This window comes from Pan paniscus, chromosome 1, assembly GCF_029289425.2.
Source record: "Pan paniscus chromosome 1, NHGRI_mPanPan1-v2.0_pri, whole genome shotgun sequence".
Classification (NCBI taxonomy): domain Eukaryota; kingdom Metazoa; phylum Chordata; class Mammalia; order Primates; family Hominidae; genus Pan; species Pan paniscus.
Window position 1 is genome coordinate 149,592,427 of NC_073249.2, and position 19,709 is coordinate 149,612,135.

Genomic DNA, 19,709 nt, shown 5'->3' on the forward strand with positions numbered 1-19,709 from the left:
TTAAAAGAAAATTTTTTTGAAGCAGGGTCTTGCTGTGTCACCCAGGCTTAAGTGCAGTGGTGCCATCTTGGCTCACTGCAGCCTTGACGTCCTGGGCTCAGGTGATTCTCCTGCCTCTCAGTCTCTCTTAGCCTCCTGAGTAGCTGGGCCTATAGGTGTGCGCCACTATACCTGGTTAATTTTGTGTGTGTGTGTGTGTGTGTGTGTGTTTTGTAGAGATGGGGTTTCGTCATATTGCCCAGGCTGGTCTGGAACTCCTGGGCTCAAGCCATCCATCCGCCTCAGCCTCCCAAAGTGTTGGGATTACAGGCGTGAGCCACTGAGTCCAGCCTTAATTTTTTTTAATGAAAAATCAATTAACATAAGCTTTTCAAAGCTTAAATAGATATATAAAATATTTTAATTGATTTATTTTCCTTTAAAACAGATGTGTTGGGGGTTGAGCAGGCATAGCCTACTCAAATTTTGGCAACTGAACCCTATCTTAATCTACGTAGGTGGTTCAGTATTTCACAACCTGAAGAAAGTTTCCTTAGTTGGCATGAATATAAGTACAGGGTAATGTTTTGCATCCCTGGACAGTACTGAATAAGGCTTATTCTTAGTAATTCAAGATAAAAAACAATTGTACGAAAAGTATTTTGAAATAAATTTTAGAGAGATTTGCATTTTTCAATAAAATGAATTCTATTATTAGTTATCTTTCCTTTTGGCAGAGACTGTCTTTAATTTTTAAGTGTTTGCCAAAGAAATGACCTTCTGCCAACCCATACTGATGTATTTGCCTGTTTTCAGACCAGAATTCATTCAAAAGCGTCACAAGTCTTCCAAGAAGTCTTTTTGTTTTTATTCCCAAAATTTTAAGCAAAAAGTAGTTCATTTAAAATATAAGGAGACATTCTTACTTGGTCCTCAAAAGATAGAGCCTGGGCAACATCTCTTGGAAATCCATCAATAACAATGCCCTCTTCATCAGGTATTTGCATCAATTTTTGTTTTATCTCTGTAATTGTTGTTTCCTTTTATAAACAGAAAGGATGACAAAAAAAACCCACAGTTAAACTTAGTATACTCAATCGGTATGAAAACATTTTGCAGAATAAAAGATAATTATACAGCAGTACCTGTGGGGCCAATTCTCCAGTTGTAATTATCTTGGCAATAAGACTCCATTTCCTATTGCTGCTGGTACTGTGGATCTTCTTTCTTAATAATTCTCCCACAGAAATGTATTGGAATCCATATCGTTCTGCAATTTTCAAACTCTGAGTACCCTTTCCACTTCCTGGACCACCTAGTATTTAAAACAGGCAAAACTGTGATCTTCTGATACAATAAGGACCTCCCTTTTATACAACTACTACTTCATCTGGGATGCAAATTCTGTGTCACCAAGACAGGGTGGTTAACAGTTCCATTTGTGGCATTCTCAGTGCTGCCTTTGAATGTAAAGCAAGTAGAGACTTCGTCAAGGAAAGAACTGTCTTGACCAACTGTATTAAATAAGAGATACAGGTTTTTCCTCTACCTATTTGAGCAAATAGCTAATTAAAAAATTTTTTGAACAGTGTAGTTGAAAGAAATCTTGACTTTTTTCTATGTAAAATCTAACATTTTTCCCTCTGTAATCAAAGAAAAATCTGTGGAATATAAAAAACAATGATCAAAATAACAATAATAGATTCCATGCCAACAGAGTTAATGTGTAATTCGGTGAAATGTAACCATTATTTTTAGACAAAGGCCTACCAGTATTTACACAGCTTATTTAAATCTTTTTTGAAAAGTTTGCTCATGCCTGTCCTTGCCTTATATCCTTTGAATTCTAGAGTTTTACGCAATGTAAAAATAGACATATAGACCAATGGAACAGAATAGAGAACTTAGAAACAAATCCACACACCTACAGTGAACTCATTTTCCACAAAGATGCCAAGAACACACACTGTGTAAAAAGCAGTCTCTTCAATAAATGATGCTGGAAAAACTACATATCCATATACAGAGGAAAGAAACTAGATCTCTATCTCTTTGTCATATGCAAAATAAAATTAAAATGGATTAAAGACTTCTATGAGATTATTTTTTAAATCAAAAGTAAGTTTTGGTTTTAAATAGCTGCTTTAACCTACTAATATATGGGCAAATCATGAATTGGCTTGAAATAAAAAAATTATCTGACCAATTCCATTGGCAAATTCAAACTGATTTATTCCTTGAAGAATCAGGTATCTTTCAGAAACTATATTTCCACACTTAATCACAACCACCAAACTAAGAGATTATATACTCCATTAATTTAAAAAATTCAGACACATTGAGAATGTTATTGTACTTTCAAGAAAAAAAAATTTTTGTCAACTAATGGAGGCAATAGTAGACAACAAAAAATATGATTGGCACAATTGACAGAGATATTCTCTGCCATTAATTTGTTGGATGAGCTTAATTACTGAATATTTCTATCAAATTAATTTTACTTCTGTCTAAAGCCAGAATGGGCTTAATTTTGTTCTGTTCACTTATCTCTAAAACTTATAAATATTAGGGTCCATCTCACTGAAATTTTATGATTACGTTAACATAAGAGAGATTCATATCTGTTCCAAGAGAGCCAGCTTTAAAAAAATTCTGCAGTGCTGGAAGAGAAACCACGTGGGCATCTATACCTCACTCTCACATTTTTAGGTTGGAACTAATACAAATTTGTAAGGTTCAGGTACAATTATTTTATAATTCCATAAAAGTCATAAAATTGTCCCAATTCTCTCAGACAACCTAAGATCCACCCTCTCCTTTCTTCCCTTGTTTCAATCCTCTTGAAATTATTTACACTTATTGGTTCTTCATCATTCTTGTAATATATAAAATGTTACAACACAGCATGTAAGCCTATAACAAGAATCATAACTTTGGGAAACAAGTTGATTTCACTGAATAGAAAGAAATGTGAAGTAGGAGAGATTTGAGTATTTACATATTCTCCGAAGATCTTAGTTTATTGAAATATTTTAATCATTTTCATATAAAATTCATAGTACACACAAAAAATATTTGTGCTCTTTTATACAAGATTAATTTGCTATCAAACCATTTTCATGAACAATCGAGCTTCCATTTGTTCATCCTGTTAATAATGACCAATACTTTATTACTAGCAGCAAGAACAACAAAATAGAAAGAATGTGTTCTGTCCACATACAAATCTCATCATAAAATGATGAGATAATTCCCGATTATTTTTCATCTGTAGTTCTATCATTTATTTAAGTGTTTCCTTGTCTTCTATGTAAGGACTTGAAAGTTTTAAGCATAAAAAGAATGTATTCCACTTGCAAGAATAGAGGTTTATGGCATAACAGCGGCTACCATAAAGCCATAAAAATATTTTAACTCTTCAAAAACTGACTTTAAACTCTGTTTCTGTAATTTTGTTTTTAACAATTCAAGGTAGATATATTTACAATTTCATTTTCATTTCACTTTAAAATGTACAAATGTCATTCCTTCTAGTCTGGTGAGCTTAAATTCTTGTTATAGCTTGGTGTGTTTATTTGCATGCTTTTGTCCTAGTTGCCAACATTGCTATGTCCTCTGAAGCACTACTTCCTTGCATGGGGTCTCCATAAATTTGACACTCTGTTAATGCAACCGGCTAGAACAGCTTTGAATATTTCATGCCAGAGTTTTGCTTTTGGTCATCTCTGTGAAAGGTGATTCTAACTGGAATGTGAAAACAATGACTACATGTTGCATGTTCACAGGTCTCTTCATGATTGTTATAGATTTTGAGAAAGACTTTGCAAAAATAGCCACAATTTTTTTTTTCTTTTTTTGAGATGAGGTCTCTCTGTCACCCAGACTGGAGTGCAGTGGAGTTCACTGCAACCTTGAACTCCTGGGCTCAAGCTATCTTCCCACCTCAGCCTCCCAAATAGTTGGGACTACAGGTGTGTGTCACCACGCCCAGCTAATTTTAAAATTTTTTTGTAGAGACAGGGTCTCACTATGTTGACCAGGCTGGTCTGAAACTCCTGGGCTCAAGTGATCCTCCCTCCTTGACCAAAAAGGAATTTTTCAAAAATATTTAAAACATTTTCATTTTCTATTCCTTGTGAAATGTCACGGGGCCGATAATTCCATATTTAACATAAGATTCATAGTGGCAACTTTTAAAATGAACTATTATCATTGTTATTTTGGTTAATACTCAGATGTTATGTGCTATGTAAAACACTATTCTATTAGATTTGTTTGTCTTTTAACAGTGAAACTTTGGATTTATTATAGGTGCCAATTTGCCATAAAGAAGATTCATTTATATGAATCTTTACCAATATATTATTATTTATTTTTCCCTCTAAAGTTAATAGTGAGTAAAAATTTAATTTGTTGATTTAAAGGGGGAAAAATCACATCATGTTTAGAAAACTTTCTTTTTTTCTTCTAGAAATAGAGTCTCACTAGGTTGCCCAGGCTGGACTCCTGGGTTCAAGGGATCCTCCTGGCTCAGCCTGCCTACTAGCTGGGACTACCACCACATTCAGCTCTCAGAAAACTTCAATTGGCTCAGTTATCTGTGATCAAGATTAAATAAATAAAACCACAGGACAATAAATCTTGAAGGTATTACTTTCGATTCATTATAGAGAATTTCTATGACCTTTTATTGGGAATCTATGAAAATGCAATAGGCATTAGATTATATAATTATAACAATTTCTATTTTATTGAAACTTATACTAAGAATATTTCCATTTATTGTCCCTTGAGCTTTTGTTTCTATTGCTTGTCATTATCCAACTCTTTGCACATATAATATATGATTTACTTTTTTGAAATGTAAATATATAAACAAAGGTAGCAACGGTATGAGAATTTTTGCTTTCTGTCCTCATACCTATAACAAGAATGATTTTTGGTCGAGGTCTGGTAGGATCAAAAACCTCATACTCCTCAATCAACTCTGCAGTCTCAGAGAGATCCGTGTCACTTTCTATGGAGAATTGATGGATTGGAGGGAGCCGGTCATACCGCCGATATGGAAAGTTTGAGTTTTCAGGCATTACTGCAAAAGAGTAAGATAACTTTGAAAAGGAAAAAACACCATAATAAAACACTCTTCACACTTAAACAATTAGTAAAAGCAATTTTAAAATTAAATGGGTTTGTTTTTTTCTTAACTGGAAGAAGTCTCCCTAAGTGGTCAGCAGGCTTTATTGTAAAGGGTCAGATAGTCAATATTTTGGGCTTTGAGAGCCGTGCAGTTTCTATTCAACTTGGCCATGGTAGTATGAAAGCGGTCATAAACAATATAATAAACAAATGAGTGTGCCTGTGTTCCAATAAAACTTCATTTATAAAAACAGGCAGTGAGATGAACTTGGCTCATGAAACTTTGCCGCCCTCTGCCCTAAGAGGAACCTTCTCAGATACTGCCTAGTCTTGTTTGGTAGGTTGTATACATCGTGGCCTCTGCAAATGGTGCTCTCTGGAATTATGCAGTACATAACCTTCACAAGCATATGCAGCTGTCTGTCCATAAAGCTAATGCTTATATATTGTGTATTTCATTCATTCAACAAATATAGATAAGCTGCTTACTATGACCCAGAAATGCTACTGTGGTCCAATGGAATGGCTTGGTGGCATAATGAATAAAAAATTAAGGTACTGTCACGGTCAGTAGGAGGGTGCAAACAATTCCTACAATTGGAATATCTTGTAACATCATCTAATTTTACTTTATCAATTTACTTATTATTTTTAATCTACTTGATTAAAAGATGTAAAAGTTTAAGTTTGTATCTACAATGGCAACAAATATTTGCTATTTATTGCCGTTTATAACATGCCAATACGTTAGTGTGTTAAGAGTAATTTGGTGTAAGAATAAGATGTAGTCCTGTCCCTTCAGTGCTTATAAACTAGAGCTTATATGTTTATATCTTATAGCTGTATGAACACCAGCCACGATAAGTGTTAAAATGAATATCTCTCTGATAAGCACCACGGTAATTTAATGAATTACATTTGGGCTGCAGTGGTAAGAAAGGACTTGCAAAGGAGGCAGGACCTGAACTTTGAAAGACAAGCACAGGTGATGAAATGCAGGAAATATAACACAGTTGGTGGGAACAGTACAAAGACTCTGAGTCAGAAATTCAAATGACACTCAAAAGGACCGGAAGACAGGGCTGGCAAGTCCAAACCAGGGAGATGGTCTCGACCTGTTGTTGATATATAGTTTATGGCTCCCTCTTCTTCACCTCAGGGGTCAGTATTCCAGGAGGCACAGAGAAGCACTAACTACCCAAAAGGCACTTGCACAAAGCAAACAGGAGGCCACCTGCCCTTCCATGAGGAATTCTGCTAAGACAACTACTGTATCTTAGCATGGCATAAGGCTCACATCTCCTCCCAGGGATGTTGATCTGTTAGAACTTTCCATTCTCTGTTGATACAATAAATAAGGCCATTGACCACAGACCCACTAGATTCATTTTAGCTTCATGAAAAGCACTGGGTAGTCTGCAGATGAGAGTAGATCTCTTTTAGAAAGAGCTGGGAAGGGCTACACCAGGAAAAGCACCAACAACAGTATCCTATTCTGCCTTGAAATTTAATCAGTTCATCCAACATTAGACAAAATTCAAAACATTATCCTTGATTACTTTCTTTTCCTCTCTCTGCACATCTACTCACAAGACTTTATTTGCAAAACATATACCAAATGCATATGCTTCTCTCCATCTCTACTATCACAACTCTTCCCAAGCCATTATCATATTTTACCTGGAATATCACAATAGACTATTTACTGATCTACCTGCTTCCATGCTTGCCACCACAATCAACTGCCTGAAATGTTCTTCCCCTGTTGCTCCCATGGCTGACTGCTTCTTGTCATTGACACTTTACCTTAAAGGCCACCTCCTGCAAGAGGACTTTGCTGACTTCCTAATCCAGTGCAGCCTCCTAGTGAGTCTCAGGGACATCACTCTAATGCTCTGCACAGCATCTACTTCACCATCTGAGAGTTTTTTCATTTATCCATTCATTCATTGTTTGTCTTCTCCTATTGGATTATAAGTTTCATGAGAGCAGGGGCCTTACCTACGGTCTGGAGCTCTGTATCCCTGGGATCTAGAACTGTGCTTGGCAGATGGTCAGTGTCCAATAAATATTTGTTGAATTAGTAATAAAAAGAACGTCTTACTGAAATAGTTTCCCATAGAGAAAATTCAGAAGATAAAATGGGTGGGCAGAGCGTGGTTCAATGTGGAGGTCCCTGAATCCTTTACCATGGTAAAGGGTTTAGCTTTAATCTAGTAGAAAGCCAGTGGAGGATTTGCAGGGGAGGGTTGGTAAGAGAAAGGAAACAATGAAATGAAATATATGTTTTAGGAAGGTTAATCTGCTAGTTAGAATGAATTGGAGCAGGGAAAGACTAAGAGCAGAAAAAGTAGCAGCTAGGTGGCTGTTAAAGTAATCAACAGATGAGAAATGAAGGCTAGGCTAGAGTGGCAGCAGGGGAAATGGAAATGGATGGCCACATCTGAAGGATATGATTAGGGTTGGAATATGAGAAATGAAAGGAGGTGACAGTTCAAAAACAATTTCCAGGTTTCAAGTCTAAAAGGATAAGGACCATACTGCATTTCATATAGTATCTTTCTGCTCTCTCTTTTCTGCTCCAGCAATATTGGACTTCTCTCATTCCTGACCAAATTACAGCCTCTTTGTCTGCCTCAGGAAATTCTCTTCTCTGTTCCCTGGTACAATCTCTTTCATCCTTCTCTAGCTAACACACACTTAGCTTTCTGCTCCAAGTATAAGCACATCACCTCTTCCAGGAAGCCGACCCTGAACCCCAAGCTAGGTTAGATTCAGCCCTTTGTTAACATGGTTAATTCCTTAACCTATGATTTTCCTATAGTGCCATTGTGCTCCTGCTTATATTTCTACTGCTTGATTTCACTGCTGGACTGTAAGGTCCCCAAAGGAAGGTGCCATGTCTGTTCTTTCCTGGTGGTTGTATTTTCAGTCCTAAAAGAATGTCTGACACATAGTAGTACTCAATAAATGGTTAATTTATTGCCCAACTGACTTATTGGCTGACTTCATGGAAACAGGAAAAGAAGTAAGTGCTGGTTTTGAAGTAAATATAGTGTGTTTTGTTTTGGACATGTTGAATATAAGATAATGAGATATTCTGGAAGACAGGCTCTATGAATGTTTGGGGTTATGGGATTAGAACTCTTATTCACAGATAATTATTCAATTGTATGCATGTGGCAGAAAGAAAGGGATGCTTACCTCATATTTAATGCTTTAAAGACAGTCAGCCAATAATTTAATCCTTGCTTTATCATATTTTAACTTAGGAAAGTAACTTGATTAGATGATGAAAATGTTTCATTTCACAGAATAATTTTTCATAGTAATAACACATTAACATAGCTATGGCAATATTTTTTCAAAAATGCATGAATCACTCATTTCTAGAAATAATCAGTATGCTTTAAGATACTGGGCAGTTAGCAATTTTGTTGAATGTAATAAACTATTCCACACATTATAGCTAAAACCTTCAAAGCACAAATGAAGAAAGCATTTCATGAAACAGAATTGTATTATTACAGGACCAACCAGTTTAGAAATCATTTTCCGTTTTTTAGCATACCTTTCAGATACAAGACCGTGTGATGCAACATTCTTACCACCATAGGTATACGAAAAGTTTGTATTTGATGATTAACTAAAAGATCCCTGTGTGGGAATTTTGGTAAAGTATCAGTAGGTATGGAGAACCTAAAATTAACATGCAATCTTATTTTAATGAAAATTAAGCCTACATTTTCCATTCTTGTTTTAGCTTATCCTGCTAGATCAGGAATTCCAAACTCACAATTTGTGTACCCAATATAGCCCCACAGATGTGTTTTGTTCAGCTGGACATTTTTACAAAATTTGTACTTGACTTTTTTTTTTTTTTTTTTTTTTTGAGACGGAGTCTCTCTATGTCGCCCAGGCTGGAGTGCACTGGCGCGATCTCAGCTCACTGCAAGCTCCGCCTCCCGGGTTCACCCCATTCTCCTGCCTCAGCCTCCCGAGTAGCTGGGACTACAGGTGTACTTGACTGTTTTTAAACAATGACTGTTCTCTCTAGTTCTTCTCTCTAGTTTGACCACAGTCCTTACCATTCTCTATTGACACATGCCTATCTTCTGTGTACAATCATAGTATCAAATAGAAGCATCAAGATTTCATTTTGTTGCAGTCACTTTTACACCCAGTCAGAGCAGCTTTCTGACTAAGTAGATGTCATAACTTCTTAGATTTAATTTTTAAAATGTATACCTGAGGTTTATTAGTACTTTAAGGTTTAGAAAGTAGATCCCCATATTTACCCCCCTTGATGTAACAAAAGTATGGGGTATGTATTTAACAGGGAGCCAGACATTAAGTATGACGACACCCTGGGAAGTAAGCTTCCCATATGCTGGGGATGTGTATGAACTGTTCAAGCCCACAAAAATATCATTTATTCACTAAAGCAGTAATGTATTAAGTGGTGTGCTGCAACAGCAACTGGCTAAAGATACAACCATGAGTACCTGGTGCCCACAAAGAGGGCACATCTAAGCTGTGTCTGCACAGTTTGGAGTCCTAAACTCCAATTCTGCTCATTTGCTACTCTGTGTACCAGGCTGTTCTCAGTGAACCAGAAATCCTGCTGATTTACAAAGCGTGAACTTTATACCTGGGACTCATCTTGGTTATCAAACCAGAAAGTGGGTCTATGAATAGATTGTATGGTAAGAGAAAAATCTCTTTGGTATTGTAAGGTTTCTAAGGGTCAAATAAAAATATTTGGTGCGAATTTGATTTAGTAAGTATATAAAGACACAACCTTACCTTAGGACTTCCCATAGAATGTAACCACATGGCTATTTTGTGCTGAGTGTTATTTTACCTCCTGCCTATGTAAGATGGACAGTGGTGAGAGACCGTGTATGTTAATGGGATTAATTGCTCTCTAAGACTCAGAATGCTAATCTTATTACCTTATAGTCCCATCAAAAATTTTCTATTTCTCTGTTTTTTGGTCCGTTATAACATTTGAAAGTTTCTAAAATTAGTTTTAAATAGCAGTTTCAGACATCTCATTACTTCTCAGCAGCAGTGGGAAATTTGGTCAGAGTCATATCATTGACTTCTGCATGAATGGTGAAGGACTCTTTTCTTTAGAGATGTTTCTGAGGAAAAGCTATTTCTGTTTGCCTTCTTTTGCTTGTGTTCCTTGAAAATTAGCACACTATGGCTTTTTCCCACACTGCATTCAAATAAAATCTATGTAGGTCATGACTAATAAGGTTAAGCAACTAAGATGCTTCCTGCTTATATTCATTGCAGATAGAATTGTCTCCATTTCAGGTTCTGTCTGTATAGCATAAACCTTTTGTTGTACAATTTTTGAGAATGGTTTCAGTTTTGAAAATATAATGATTTTGGCCACTAGAACAGAATTTAGTTCCCCCTGATTTGAACTGATTCTAATTTGCACATACTATTATACGTCTCAAATTCATCTAGAGCCTGAAAGGCTGGTTGGCTCATGTTGAACCCCTAATTTTGATAAACACATATTTCAGAAAGAGATCAAAACACCATAAATCTTCTCTAATGAACTGCGGTTTTTAGTTCTAAACAACTCCTAAAATTTAAACAAGTTTACTTCTCCAACTCCTTTTATAGCACCCAAATGCCTAGATTAGATTAATGTGTTAGATTAATACATTGCATTCAGTAGATGCTTAATACACTTTTATTGAATTAACTAGTGTTAAAGTGAACTAAATATGGCCTGAGAAGGACTCTGTACCTCTATATTTGAGTCCTTGTGGACAAACTGCAACCTAGCTTAATAGGTAGACAAGATTGAAAACCTAACTTAGGAGTATGCGCCTGTAACAATAGCTGAGTCTTGGCTGATCCCAGCAGCTGTACTTCAACCATTCATACACTGCTGAGTGTTCAAACTGTGTTCAATAAGGCAAATGCTGAACCGTAACCAATCCAGTCATTCTGTACCTCACTTCCGATATCTATACGTCATTTCCCTTTTTTTGTCTATAAATCTTCTTCCACCACGTGGCTGCGCTGGCTTCTCTGTGAATCTGCTGTGTTTCTGGGGGTTGCCCAATTCGTGAATTGTTCATTGCTCACTTAAACCCCTTTAGATTTAACTTGGCTGAAGTTTTTCTTTTATCACTAGTATAAACTTTACATGCATTTATGCAGATGCATTAATATGAACTCTGAACTTGGAAATATTAGTAAGCCAAATCTCTTTCTAGCTAATAAAAAATGCTGAACTGCTATGTAATAACTATCAATTATACCCGTATTCTATTCATTTATTTGGAGAAATCTTATCTGCAATTTTAAGGAAAATGTATGTATGGTTTGCTAATGTAATTTATTTTGCAAAATAATAAAGTCAGTAATAAAAAATTTCATTAAGCCTCTAGTGAATTGTTGGACAACGGTAGGTAACTTTGTTTGTCTTTTTATGGAAGTGATTAGAATTAGTAGCAGAGAAAAATTAATCGTGATCCAATGACTTCAGGCATTTGTAAACTCAAAAAATGAAATCACTGTGTATAGTCTATATGGCATGTTTTAAAGAGAATTGCTATAACTATAAAACTGTCTATTATTCTCCATATACATTACCATTTCTTAGAAAGGATCTCCGTGACTGTCCTCCATTTAGTGGAGGTAAGGTCTTCTTTTCCTGGCTTACAAATGTATCCCATTTCACCTTGTCACAGCCACCCAGTTCCTTTACTTTTTGTAAACAACTTTCCAAGTATTCTACTGGATCTTCGGGCTTAGAACACATGAGTCCATTCAAAAGGCTCTGAAATATAACAAAATATGTACAAATAAAATATCTTTTAAACCCACCTTTGTTTTTTCTTTAATTTAATTTAATTAATTTATTTTTTTGAAATAGAGTCTCACTCTGCTGCCCAGGCTGGAGTGCAGTGGCACAATCTTGGCTCACTGCAACTTCTACCTCCTTGGTTGAAGTGATTCTCCTGCCTCAGCCTCCCGAGTAGCTGGGATTACAGGTGCACACCATTATGCCCAGCTACTTTTTGTATTTTTAGTAGAGACAGGGTTTCACCATGTTGGCCAGGTTGGTTTCGAACTCCTGACCTCAAGTGATCCACCTACCTCCGCCTTCCAAAGTGTTGGGATTACAGGCATGAGCCACTGCACGTGACCCCACCCACCTTTGTTAAAATAGTATTATGGCTCATCTTTGAATTCTGGTTGTTTTTGTCCTTTGCATTTGTCTTTTAATAAACAATTAGAGTTGAAATTACGATCTGATGGAGTCATTAAGATAATCCCTTAAATTCTTGCCTAATTAGTTTTCAGTTCAGCATTCTCTGCCTCTTAAGCAATTCAGGCAACTAGATAGTTTAAAATGGAAGAGCCATTCACTTCATCACAGTGAGATAAAATGCAGCATGTGAAAATGCCCCTGGTCATTATTTATCTCACTCCTACCCACCCTTTATGTCTCTACGCCTCAGTTTCTTCTTTTAAAAAATGGGGGTAATAATAAATACCTCATAGAGTTAAGAATTAAATAATTTCATATTTGTACAGTGCATATTAAGTGCTTGGCACATAGTAAGTGCCCAATAAACTTTGTTGGTTTTAGTTATTATTACTATCAGAAAGTCTTCTCTGAATCCCTAGGTTTGTCTGTGAACCCCTTCTTCTGTGTTCCCATGGTATCCAGCATAAAACATCATACTTGTCATTTATACTGAAACCATTCGGTTATGCAATAGCCTTTCTTCTAAACTATAAGCTCTTCAACAACACAGAGTAAGTCTAATTCATTTTTCAGTTCCCAGATACTGATGCTTTCCCTGGCATTTGGTAGGTGCATATTTAACTGTTTTCCAATTGGAAAAAAAAAATCCCTCAAAGCTCAAGTCTAACTGAGACTCAAAAAAATTTAGGTCTGAGACTAAAAAAAAAAATTACTATTTGACATAGAGTAAGTCACTACGATATCCACTGAGATTCCAGAGGGGAAAAGAAACAAAGCATGATCCTGCTATTACTTTTTTGGTTCATGGTGTCTGATGTGTCACTGGCACTAGATTCTAAAAATGCTACCAGTTTGGAAATGCTGATTCCTGGAAGCTGGACTGATGTGCAAAATATTTTCCTTTAGAGTATTTCATGGAAAATGCATAAAGGATTATTCTTACCAATATACATTGTTAGTATACAAAACACCCTTTGAAGGGCTGACATCTGTTTAAATACAGTATTTTATTTTCAATTATTTCCTGTGTAATTTCCTCAGAATGGTAGGCAATTCTCACTAGGTACATTTGTTTTCTGAAATCCTAAATAGAGTAAGCTAGAGTGTGCACCTCCATCAGCCAAGTTCAATTGCAGAGGGAGCAGAAAAAATTACCCAGGCATCCAATTCAGTTTGTTTGTCAAAATCTGTCCTATATACACACACATTGCAGTTGAGCTTCTCACATTCTTCCCATATGCCAAGCCAGTATTAGCCTCATTAATAAATAAAAGCCTCTGTGTCATATATTTATTTGCATACCCAGTGCATTCTCAGCCCTGTGTGACTTTATTATCCCCATTTTATAGATTAGGAAATCATGGCTCAGAGATATTAGTGATGGCTCTAGTTTACTCAACTAGAAACTCCTAGGCCCAGGATTTCAATTCAATGTTTCCAATTCCAAAACCCATATGTTCTTCTCTGTACCTGTTGCAGAAACGTGATATGAGATAAAAGAAAACATGAGATTCTCTGTGCCCTCTGCAAAATGCCCTCTTTTTATCCCTACTATTGCCTGAAATGGGTGAACACTCTCAATGACTCTTTTCTGAAAATATACATTTCCAGCGTCCTTAAACAATACTGGTTCACCAAAGGGCATTGATTTTAAAATGGGACAATGAGCTCCATTCCTTCACGGATAATTCAAATCTTTTCTTCTAATAGCCAGCCACTATCAGGGATTGAAGACAACCAGCACATGTTATTGCTCAGTCTCTGAGTGAACCCTTTGAGACCTTGAATAATCTAATTTGACTTTCCACAGTATTCAAATTGATTGCCAAATCTCTGCTGTAAGCTACAAGATCAATATACACACCATAAGGTTAGCCAGAATTAAGAACTCATGACAAAATAATAAGAAAGTGGGTTTAAAAAAGTCTAAAACTGGAAACACATTTCAAACATGAACGTACCAGAGATATCCCATATTCCATTTAGCTTACATGATGTCTCAAATTAGGAAAAAATCTGAAAAGGTCAGTTAGATATATTTACTTGTCTGACAATACGTCAATACAATAATCAGTCAGTTTGTCTATAATAGCGTCTAAAATCCACAGCTGGGGCCAATGTCTTGGTGTTTAGTAGACAGCTAATTGTTAAACTTTGTACACCTAGAATATTGTGGTGGGCAAAATCCATTTTAAAAACCTAAAGTTTTTAGTTTTACAGTCTACACTAATCACATGGAGAACTGCCAGATTTTCCTTCCCTCTTGAGCTGCACATAGCACAGATTCGTCTTACTGAAGGATGTAGCCTTTGGAGGTCACCAGCAGTCTACTTCCATCTTCTCATTGTCCAGAAGTGAATCTAAGTCCATTACTGTATTTCACCCAAGCAAGTTGACTTCCTTTTCTAGGTGTGCATTATTTATCTCATTCATATGCAGAAAAGTAAATAAAAAACATAAAACCTTAACAAAAAGGCCTGCCATAACTTATTTGCATGCACAGTGTAGATTTTAATAAACTATCAAACTTCTCTGTGGTTACCTTCCACCAAGGAGGAAAAACAGTACCCACATTTACAAAGAAAAAAAGATGTACTATGTAGGAATTTTTGCAATCACGTGGTCCTCCTACAGATGTTTTTAATGATTCTTTTAGAAGCGTAGAAATGAAATATATCTCAGTAGTAATCTTTGTGAGAAAAACCTTCCCCTCTTAATTTCCATATTTACTTTTTGAAAATAAAAACAAAAAAAGAACAACTCTTAAGATTCCCACATATTCTCAAGACCTGTCCTTATGCAACACCACCTAATTATTTTCACGCAGGAGTAACACATTTGCTAGATTTGGGCTTCACATACCACGCTTGAGTTCAGTGAGTGGTTTACCTGGAAATCTTGACTTCAGATGACCTGAAAACGGTGGCTTATAGAGGTGAGAGAAAAGAAGATCTGTAATTATGGCAACCCATTTTAAAGATAGTTTAGGGAAACTGAGGCAAAATTATTTTCTCAAGTGGTGCTTTAAAATTCCTTTTAACAGAACAAATCCCCCAAACCGGGGGGAAAAACCCTCATGACCTTTAGTTTACGATATCAGTCTATCCGTTTTCAGAAATGGGGAACGAGGTTTGCAGTGAATGGATTTCCCCTTTCAGAGCTCGCTTAGGAAGCCTGGCTTGCTTCTATTCTTTTCTCCTCCTCCCCCCTACTTCAAGCAAAAGCACTTGAGATTCAGGAATGTTTTTAAATTCAAATACAAAGAGAAGGAAAGGAAGCCAAACGACCTGAGACAGGGGTTGTGGCTTAGAACAGACCAAGGTTCATTCCTCGAGCCTCCTCTCTCTCAGTCTCCAAGTGTCCCCCCATTCCCGGGTCCCGGTGCAGATGATGCTGTGCTGCGGTCTGAAGACTGAGCAACAGGAGTCCGCCCCCCTCGCAGCTCCCTCCCCGACCCGCTATCTCCAGGTGGGTTGTCGAGCACTGGCGAAACCTGCGGCCCAACCCTTCCTAGGCAACGGAAAAAACGTGCTCAGGAGTTCATTCAGCGAAAGCGCAGAGCAAGGCTGGGGGCCTGTCACCGGGGAGGTGGCACTTGATAGGTTGGGTTTTGCTTTTTGCATCTTCATCCCTCTCTTCCAAGCTGTCTCCAGGGAGGGCTGCCTTCGTCCACATTTCCTCTTTCCCCCAGGGATTCCGACCCTCGACAAGCAGAGTGACCAGGGCTCTGGCTCCCTCAGTTTCGAGTCTTTACTCGCTGCTGGGCGACAGTGCAGCCACCTGACCTGGCCCTCGCCCCTAGAGAGTGCGGCCCGGCCGCGGTCTGCAGCCCACCCTGGGTGTCCACATCCGAGGGGCGCGATGGCAGCAGGCTGCTTTCAGAACCCTGCTGGAAGACTGAAACTTGATCTGTGAGATGCAGGCTTCTAAGCCCAGCCATCTGACAAGGACCCTGGCAACCCGCGGGAAAGGCGACTACCCTCGGGGGAGCGGGCGAGTGCGCTTCTGCAAGCCCCTTCATTACATGCCCCGTGTGGGGAAGGTGGGACGGGGCGCGGCTGCCTCAACCCGAACCCCTGAGATGCAGTCCCCGGATGCTACCGCCCGTCGGCCAGCTCTAGCCCTACCTCAAAAAGCTGAGGGATTTCCCTCCGGGCCAGATACTCCTTGGCATCGTTGGTGTTCATGGCTGTGCCGCGCGTGCCTTGGGGCGCAAGCGGGGAGGCTCCCGGGCTGCGGCGACCTGAGCCGGGGCTGAAGCTGGGGCTGGCAGAGTCCGCGCCGAGCAGCGGTGCAGCCCTCTTTCTCACGCGCACTCAGCTCAGCCTCTCCGCCCAGGCCAGGGACCCCCTCCGCCTCTCCCCGGGGGCTGTGGTCTCCGCGCTCCCGCCGCCCCCGCTTCGGTTCCAGCCCCCGAGCAGGAGCTGCAGGCGCCGAGCAGCTGTGCCGCGGCTTCCCGGGCTGCCAGGCAGCGCGGCCGCCAGGGGTGGGGCGCAGGGAGCGGAGGAGGGAGGACAGCGTGGCGAACGCAAGGCAGCAGCCGGCCCGCCTCTCCGGTTCAGCGCGCCGCGCTCCGCGCCTCCCCGAGCCAGGTCTGCGGCGGCTGCCGGTCACGCTGCGCGGGCTGGCGCGAGGTGCGGAGGTGGGGGCGGGCACGCGCAAGGGGTCGTAGTCATACCCCTCGGTGCGGCACCGGCGCCAGAGCGCGACGCTCCACTGCGTGCGCCGCCCAGGGATGCAGCTACCGGGGACCAGGTGGCCAAGGGAACAGGGTCGGGGTCTGTAGGAACCTGCGACCGGTTTCGCTTCTCCGGACCTTGTACACACACAGACACACTCGCACGCACATACACGGTTACCTCCGGGTCCCCGAGGAACTCCCAGGAAAAACCTAATAGTCACAGGATTTATCATTTATTCCTAAGGTTACCGATCTTTCACTATAGGGAGCTGTGGGGAAGGGGGAAAAGGGGATTCATGGTGTGGAATCCAACCCTTCAGATAATTTTTAGATCTTGAGTATCTCTATCCTTCAGGAAAGTTTTGCTAGCTGGTTTCGAATTTTTACCCTGTCGGTGTCACAAATCTTTACAGACTTTAGGATAAGGCCTTAGTGTGAGCCTGAAATCCTAATCAACTGAAGGACTAATAAGTAGTCAACTAGTTAATTATCTCCATGGAGAAGAAGGGACAGTGGAGGAGAAAGGTGGGTGGTAGTGGAGAGCTAGAGATGCTTAAATTGCAAATGTGTTTAGTAGGTGGGGAGGGTGGGCATCATTAATTAGACCTGAAGAGTGTGCAGTCCGTGGACAGTGTCGTATCAGAGCACCCCTGGGGGAATATGAGTGAGTATGAGTGGGTGCGCTAAGGCATAATGGTTAATGGATCTTCCTGCTGCAGACCATTGTCAAGGTGTAACCCATCTTCCTCCTAGCTCCCAAGATGACTCAATTCCCTGCTAAGATGTCTTCACATTGCCTATTTGGGAGATAGTCCTTGCCCCCGGAGAATATGATCTCTAACTTCCCACAAAGCCTAACACTGTAGGAGGGTGTGTGAGAGAGGACACTTTGGTAGGCACTGGTATCTGGGGTCTGGCTGGAGAAAGAAGCAACGCTGCCACTGCTTTAAAAAACTATAGAGTCTGAATGTCCATTTCAAGTGCATCTTTGCAGATCTTTTCTTGGTTCTATTTCTTGTTCCGGAAACAACTGCAGCTCAAGCCTTAACTACAGCTGCAGCTTTGTTTTACCTGAGGGAGTAAATGAAGTTTTAGCACTTGTGAACCCGTGTGTCATATGGTTGCCTTAAACGAGGCAGGTAATTCAGTTCCATGGAAATTGGTTTTTGCCCTTAGAATATGCCATTTCACTTACAGTCCCAACTTCTAGTATTTCTTTAGCTTATTTAAGATTGGCTATGGCAGTAGTGAAGGCAGTGTCTCTTCCCTATGCAATGATGCTTGAAAAGTACAATGGTCCGTGGCATTAAGGCTTCCTTTGTGAGCAGGCACAGTGGAGGTGAACACGCAGGAATGAAAAGGCCACTTTCTCCAGGACTTTTCAAGGTCATCCTTTGCAGACAAGAATCTGGCAGAGCATGGCTCACCTGTCTTCCCTTGAAGAAATGCATAATTCTAAGTGTACTTTAGTGTTACCGGACAAGTGTTGGCAACTTGCTTGTCAAAAGAGAATGGATAAGAAAGACTGCACTGCACTAAAAATTGTAGATAGCCTGAAAAATGTAGTAAATGGTGATACGGCAAGTTTTCAAGTAGCCTTATGCAGAGACAATTAGTGTATTTTGGTGTGTGCCAGGGTGGAGAGAGATGCGTGAAAGAGGAAGATGTTCATAATTACTTTTGCAAAGGAAGTTGTGGCTTTGTAGGGAGGGGCTACGTGAGAGAGATATAATGCTTAAAAGCCAAGCTAATGGTTCAAAAGAGAGGAAAGAGAAAGGACAAGGAACACTAAATACATCCTTGCTGTGGGAAAGCTGGCCTCTCATTCCCTGTGATGAAATTCTATGTGTGGGTATATAGAAGGCTCATGGCCCTTGGCCCTTTGTTTATTTGGGAACGCTTTCCTGCAAGCTATAATGAATCAAAATGGTTACTGCATGTCGGATGTCTTCGGATAGACTCTCTTGTCATCACGCCTTGAGAGAGGGTGCTAGGTTCTGAGATATAGCAGTGAATAACAGACATGATCCTTGCTGTCAAGGAACTTAAATTCTATGAAGAGTGTGTGTAAGAAGTGCAGATGAACAATAAGCAAATAAAAATGCATAGACAACATCACATAGTGATTAAAAAATACAAAAAAGGACATAAACAAGAACATATCAGTTAGTGATAATTGATGACGAAAATCAGAGTTGTTGATTTGAAACAAGGGGGCAGAGGCTCCAGGTCTGTTCTGTGGAAGCAGCTGAGGAAATGGGAGTAAGAATAACCATTAGGGGCCGGGCACGGTGGCTTACGCCTGTAATCTCAGCACTTTGGGAGGCCGAGTAGGGAGGATCACGAGGTCAGGAGATCAAGACCATTCTGGCTAACACGGTGAAAACCCGTCTCTACTAAAAATACAAAAAATTAGCCGGGCGTGGTAGCGGGCGCCTGTAGTCCCAGCTACTCGGGAGGCTGAGGCAGGAGAATGGCGTGAACCCGGGAGGCGGAGCTTGCAGTGAGCCGAGATGGCGCCACTGCACTCCAGCCTGTGCGACAGAGCAAGACTCCGTCTCAAAAAAAAAAAAAAAAAAAAAAAAGAAAAGAAAAGAAAAGAAAAAGGAATAACCATTGGGATGATGACTAGGACTTCCAAAGGGCTAGGCATCCTTCAGACTC

At 39.6% G+C, this 19,709-nt stretch overlaps 1 protein-coding gene across 3 annotated transcripts in view; it reads right to left on the reverse strand.

Moving 5' to 3' along the window:
* The window catches only part of AK5 (adenylate kinase 5), a 280,519-nt gene extending 262,880 nt beyond the window's left edge, over nt 1-17,639 (reverse strand). Inside the window, exons 1-5 of one of the 3 annotated variants that reach the window (XM_008959931.5) lie at nt 16,492-17,639; nt 11,743-11,929; nt 4,901-4,996; nt 1,125-1,294; nt 906-1,019 (exon numbers count right to left, since the gene is read on the reverse strand). In XM_008959931.5, the coding sequence (XP_008958179.1) occupies nt 906-1,019; nt 1,125-1,294; nt 4,901-4,996; nt 11,743-11,929; nt 16,492-16,551 (627 nt within the window). In that variant the 5' untranslated portion in view covers nt 16,552-17,639. Of the gene's footprint in view, nt 1-905; nt 1,020-1,124; nt 1,295-4,900; nt 5,069-11,742; nt 11,930-15,681; nt 15,697-16,491 lie in introns of those variants that run through there. The other 2 variants (XM_003807785.6, XM_063607211.1) reach the window with 2 other exon arrangements.
* Nucleotides 17,640-19,709: the final 2,070 nt, after the last annotated feature.